Source organism: Gekko japonicus, unplaced genomic scaffold (assembly GCF_001447785.1).
Source record: "Gekko japonicus isolate JY-2015 unplaced genomic scaffold, Gekko_japonicus_V1.1 scaffold174, whole genome shotgun sequence".
Lineage (NCBI taxonomy): Eukaryota > Metazoa > Chordata > Lepidosauria > Squamata > Gekkonidae > Gekko > Gekko japonicus.
The window spans coordinates 1,321,991-1,328,494 of record NW_015177013.1 but is presented as its reverse complement, the minus strand read 5'-3'; the positions used below and the strand labels follow the sequence as shown (position 1 = coordinate 1,328,494).

Here is a 6,504-nt window from a genome sequence, read left to right as displayed (position 1 = left end):
CACCATCCTGAAACTTCCTGGAGTTTCCCAAACTGGATCTGGCAACCTAGTCCTCCACACATACACACACCCAGCTAGGGGGGACCATAGCACCTGTATGCTGGTGAAGGAAGGGGCAAAGGATTCAGCCCATGGGAGGGGGGTGGAGGAAGGGGATTTGGTTTTCTTTGTGCTTCATTTAGGGAAATCCATTCCCATCCCTCTCTCCTCTCTCTGTCTCTTTGAAAAGTCTGCAAGACTGCCCAGCCAGATTCTGGTGTCCTTTTAAATGGAATTTGACGTAATTCTGTTTCCACTTGTAATGTTTAAGGATTAAATCTTTCCTAAAATATGTTCTAAAAGAATGCATTCTGAGCTTTTTACAAGGTTATGGTAGTAGGAAGAACTAAGGTATGCGATAGTCAAATGAAATTTTAAAAGCAAATATAAGTAAAGTTATACATATGACTTGTAATACAGCTAGTAGTTTATATTTCATGTTTGTATGTATTATTCTAAAAATATATTTAAAAGAATTCATTCTGAGATTTTTACAAGGTTATGGAAGTAATCTTCTAAAAGCTAATTTACATGATAGTCAAATGTAGACTCGCTCACAAGTAGACTCGCTCACAACTTTAATGCTACTAGGGTTTTTTTTGCTCACGAGGTAGAATTTCTGCTCACAACACTGTAGAGCTTAGAGGGAACATTGTCTGGGACCCTCATACCTAGGGGACTGTCTCTCCTGTTGCAACCCCATGTGCTCCCTTTGGTCTTCATCTAGGGGCTCCTTGCAGGTGCCGGACCCCAGGATGGCTTGGTTAGCTGTCACCAGGGGAAGGGCCTTCTCAGTTGTGGCCCCCGCCCTGTAGAATGCCCTCTTGGATGACACCTGTGTCCTGCCGGACTTGTTTCCACAGGGCATGCAAAGCTGAATTATTATTGTCAGTCGCCACGAGACCTTTTGGGTGAGTGGTGACTTTAAAAATCTAATAAAACAATTGTCTACTCAGACTGGTAGCAGCTCTCCATGGTCTCAGAAAGAGGTTTTTCACATCACCTACTGCTTGGAAATGCTGGGGATTGAACCTGGGACCTTCTGCATGCAAAGCCACACCCTCTCTCTTGGTTCACTTCCACTGAGCCACACCCCATCTTGGTTCTGTTTCCTGAAATTTACCCTTCCTCCTTTGTCTCATCCTGCCATTTTGCTTTTCTTTTGCATGTCCTATGCAAGCTGTGCCAGGCCACTGTAGTGCAGTGAAGGCATCACTCTCAGTGCCAACTGTTTTAGGCTTAGAACTGAATCATGGAAACATTTACTGCTTTACCACTGATATAGACTTTCTAGAGTCTGCCTGAGGCAGCTAACATAAAACAATAAAAATACCTTTCTTAAAAAAAGAACAACAACAAAATAACTAAGGAGCTAAACCTGCAACAGTCAAACCTGCCTGTTCTTTCTGGGGATGGGAGATGAAGCTTGATAGTTGTCCCTTGCAACAGGCTTGGGGTATCTTCAGTAGTCATTCCACTCTGTGCCCACATCCTGCTGCTCCTCTAGTAATTCTAGCCTCAGAGTGAAATCCAGGCTTGGGCTAGAAAGATTAACTTCATTGCATTGTTTATTATTAACCTGGATTATTTTTGCATTGTTTTCTAGTTCTAGAATCTCTCTTGAGTTTTAATAAGGAAGGTGGTAGACTATAAATGAAGTAAATAAATTCGTTTCATTTCACTTGTATCCTCCTTTTCCCGTCATTTTTGGCTGCTCACAAAAACCAGACTTATAGTAAGCAACAGATGTTACAGATGTTTATTTGTTTGTTTATATTGTTGAAGCATTTATATTCCGCCTTTCCTCAAAACAATAAACCATTTAAAATAATCCAGTTATAAGAAACAGCAGTGTAAGCCAGTCCCTCAGATAGGCAGGCCTCAGCAAGTAATAAAGCTTTGAAGGTCAGAACCAGCACTCTGGAGCGGTGTGTGTGCTAACATTAGTAGTCCAAAAGCAAAAATGTGTGTGTGTGTGGGGGGGAATGCTTGTTTTTTAAACATCTCCTGTTTTCCTTATGGTGCTGTAAATTCCTTCCACTCTGTTCCTTATTTAAATGCACACAGGAAAAGAACGTAGACCTTAATTACAGATAAAAACATGGTTGAAGATTCAATTAATGGAGCTGTTCATTATGTTTGTCCTTGAGAGAAACACAATATAAATTAGTGTAAACTTCCATAATTATCCCCAGACAAGCTCATACGAATTTTTAAAATATCAACAGATGGAAATGTGGTGCAGATCAAGCAGGATTTCTTCCATCTGTAGCATAGATGCCGTTACACACTACCCTCTTGGTCTTGTATCTTATGTATTGTCATCCAAACAACAGGTGTAAACTTGCAGCTTGATCCCTTGACTGTTGCTGGGTTATTTAGAAAAGAGTGATCAAGAGGCCTGTAGACTGCTTTTGTTAAATATTTTAGTAGTTGCTGAAATTGCACTGGAAAGCCACAGCGATTCCAATTATTAGTGAACAGTTAATCAAAGTATTAGAAACTACAAGCAGGCAAGCTAATGGATAATGTATTTTCATATATGTTGTTAGCCGCCCTGACCCTGCCAAATGGCGGGGAGGGCGGGATATAAATGTAAATATAAATAAATAAAATAAAACATTATGGTCATATTAAAAATATTCTGTCCTTCCCTTGTGGATCAGATTTATAATCCCAAAGTTTAAAACATACAAAATACAATAGAGCCACATTAACCCTCCTCAAGAAATGCCTGCAGTTTAAACCCTATAAAACCAGTTACAAATAAAACAGCCTTCCAGCGCATCCTGAACATGGAATCCTTCTCTCCTCCCCCAGGGATCCTGTTCCACAAGGTGGGAACCACTATAGACAAGGAACAGGCTGTAGGAGAAGCCAAATTGGGTACCTTAAGCAGAGGTACAACGAGCAATGTGGCAACCAGGACAATGTGGTTGGTGCTTGGGAAGCAGATGGAGAGAAATGGTCTTTCAGATAAGTGGATGCTAAGTCACAAAGGACTTTAAAGCTCCTTGAATTTGTAAACAAACTCACACCCAGCGTCCGGTGTTTTAAACATCTGAGATATGTTCCCATGGACTAGCCCCTGCCAGTTCTTGGGTTGCTGCATTCTGAACCATTGGTAGATTCTGAGGTGTCCCCAAGGAAAGTCCATTGTCGAGTCCGATAGCTAGATTGCAGAAGCATGGATTAGTGTGTCCAGGTTGGCTGACTCTTAAGAAAAGAGAGAGCCGTGAACCAAACAGTTTATAGAAGCCTCACTTGACCACTGTACCTGAATTCAAACAGCAAAGGTGGATCCATAAGTATTTCTGAGCTTACCCTGCTCTGTGAATGCCAGTTCTACTCCTTCCAAAAAAAAGTTGGATCCAGTCGTTCTCAGCGCACTGAACAAATGGATCTGGGCTTCTAGTCAGATTGGAAGAAAACTGCAAAAACATAAAACTCACCCTCTGTGTTTCTGTGTGTAATACCAAGTGCCAAAACTCTGTGTTTCTGTGTGTAATACCAAGTGGTTTGCGCAAGTCCTCAGACTTCCGTTTGCAAAGCAGTCTTTGCTTGCAGCCTTAGCAGTCAGCATCTAGATGTGTGTGACCTGTGAGGAATCACATGGGAGGGAAAATCCATTTGACAGATGTGATTCTTTTGTGCAGGAGAGTTGCCAATAAACATGCTTGACACTGCACAGGACTGTGGGGAGACTTAACTAGGCAGGGGCGAGATTCAGTTGGGTAGCCACATTGGTCTGAAGCAGCAGAACAAAGTTTGAGTCCAGTGGCACCTTTTTGTTGATCGTTGTCTTTGGATTTCTTTTGTTTTTGTTTTTTATTGTTGGTCTCCGACTTTGTTAGGCAGGGGCTGTGCTCCTTCTTCTGCCAACCTCTTCACTATTTAGCATTCTGACGGAGGCTGTTCCAACACTTTTCCTAGGGGTGGGGAACCTTAATTTCTCAGGCTCTGCACAACAGAAGGGGAACAAACTGCTGGCTTCTCTTCAGCTTGACTGTCACCAGACAGAATCTGGGTTTTCTCTGCTAGGATGATTTGGGAGTGCTTGCTGTCTTTTTTGAGAGCCCTTCCCCTCATTTTGTAGGCTTAATATGAAATCCCATATCTTTCTGTATGCTGGGGGACTTGGTTATGGCTATGAATAGCACCATGGTGCTGTGCATGTGTGTGTCTGCATGGTGTGGCTAGTACCATTTAGAAGCTGATGATGAAACGGGCTTTTGGCTTAATTGCACGGTTTAAAGAACGTGTTAGCAGTCTGACAGGTATTGAACATGAAATGCCTATCGGTGATGAGGCTTGGAAGCCAATGCTGCTTGAATAGAAGACGTCACCTGGGCAGTTGCTAATTTCACAGCTTTCGTTCGTTGACTAAGATTTCAAAACAAAGCAAAATGGGTCACAGAATGAAAAAACTGATTTAGTATGATAAATTAAATTTCCTCTACTTGGCCGGGCTGCCTCAGGGGGAGGGCAGAGTGGTAATATTCCTTGCATGTGTTGAAAGTCTGTGGTTAATGTCCTGTAAAAGAATTGGGGTGGTGGAGTGGGATGTACAAATCAAAAACTGAGTGGTTTTTTTAAAATCGTTTCAGGAAGGTGAAAAAATAATCCAGGATTTTCTTTCGAAAGTGAATGCAATGCCACTGAAAAACATGTCTGAGGAACAAATCAGAGTCAAGCTGAAGCAGCTCAAAGAGGACATCTTGGCAAAGAACAACAGCTTTGTGAATGAAATCATTTCCCGAGCTACAGTTCGTTCATGAGATAAAACGGCTGTACAAAACGACATTGAACTTGAGCTTTTTAGGCGCAGACTGCATGGCATAGCAGACTGACATAGTCCACCACCACCACCACCACCAGTTGCAGCTCTTTCCCCTCCCCCCTGTTTCTCCTCTGCTACTTTCTCCTGTCACACTCAGAAAGGCAGAAGGCCAGATGGGAGATCATGCTGTGCGTTTCCTTGCCCCTGCAAGAAGCAGCAGACAATGACCGATCAAGAGTAGGAAAGAAGAGACACAATTAGATTGGGAGATGGACCAGAGGTATATGTTTCAGCACCATCCATGCGCTGACAATAGTTCTTGCCTCAATAGAAGCAGATGTCTTTTTTCTGGACCAGGGGATGTGGGACCCTGATAATGCTTTGTAATGTTTTGTTCTGACTGCTAAAATAACTTTTTCCCCTCCATTTGGTTTTGAAATAGAGGTATTTGTTCCACTCACTGTTCTCTGTTTTATGACTTTGAATAAAACCGTGAGCTATTTTTCTGGCTAAAACGTGCTAATTTCATAGAGACACAAAAAGCAGAGGATTTTCGTCATTTGTGGTTAGAAGTACGTAGGGCTTGGAGCTATATGCATTTTAGGAATGGTGAAAAGTTCTGGACACAGATCCCACAGTATCACCTGATTTGGCCCTTAGTGAGTAGCACGAGTCTCCCAGAGGACTGAATTTCATGTTAATGAGGGTAAGCCGTTCATTTGTTGTGAACACCAGTCTCCCAGAGGACTGAATTTCATGTTATGACTGTGACTTCACATGGCTTTTGAACGTATTCTGCATTATTCTAATTCTGAAATTGCTACCTTAAAGTGAATAAAAAACTTTTGTCAAGATTTGCTGGGAAAAATAATTTTTGGATGTTACTTTATTCCATGGCAGCTTCCCCAAACTCTGGTTTTGTGCTTTGTTTGATTAAATGTTTTTATTCCTCCCTTTCTCTGGAGAAGCTCAGGGCAACATACATCATTTTTCTCCTCGTAACAACCCTGTGACCTGGGCCAGTCAATAATGGGGCAACTGCCCTGGGCCCATGCTGGTGGGGGGGGGGCAAGCTGAGGATACCCCCCCTAATGAGCAGCCCTGGTTGCCATTACCACCACCAGGACACCAGAGCTGATAACAGGAGGTACTGAGGCTAGAGGGGCTTACTGGGGAAATAGGCTGTTCCAAAGGGAGAGCGTTAAGGTGGGGTTAAAGTTAAGCTTAAAGATTAAAATAGAAAGCAAGTGAGGAAATAAAGGGATAAAAAATTCAAACCATAGAGTTAAGGTGGGGTTAATCTTAAAGTTAAGCTTAAAGTTTAAAATAGAAAGCAAGTGAGAAAATAAAGGGATAAAAAATTCAAACCATATTGATTGGTTGTACGGGAGAAGAGGGCTGGTAGAAGGTAGACTGTAGTTGCAGTCCCATTGTTCTGGAGTAGGACAGCAGAAATCTCCCCTTCTCATGCAACATGGGTTTTCCTCTGTTCCCCTATATTATCAGGACTAAGTGTTAAATGTTTTCTGGAGAAATCCCATCCTCCCTGTCCAAAGATGTGTACATGTGCTTAAGAGGATTGGATGGTTTTCCTGGCTTTCCCCTGTGTTGCAACTGGGGAGTTAACTTTTTCTCGTGTGTGTATGTGTGTGTGTTTCCCCCTTCTCAGGGCACTTCTGCACTGT

General features: G+C 42.3%; 1 protein-coding gene across 1 annotated transcript in view; it reads left to right on the top strand.

Annotated features, from left to right (window-relative positions):
- Window positions 1-5,475, top strand: part of MSH2 (mutS homolog 2) — a 96,269-nt gene extending 90,794 nt beyond the window's left edge. The window contains exon 16 of the mRNA XM_015427676.1: window positions 4,647-5,475. Coding sequence (XP_015283162.1) covers window positions 4,647-4,817 — 171 coding nt within the window. The 3' untranslated portion in view covers window positions 4,818-5,475. The remainder of the gene's footprint in view (window positions 1-4,646) is intronic.
- The last annotated feature ends 1,029 nt before the right edge of the window (window positions 5,476-6,504 follow it).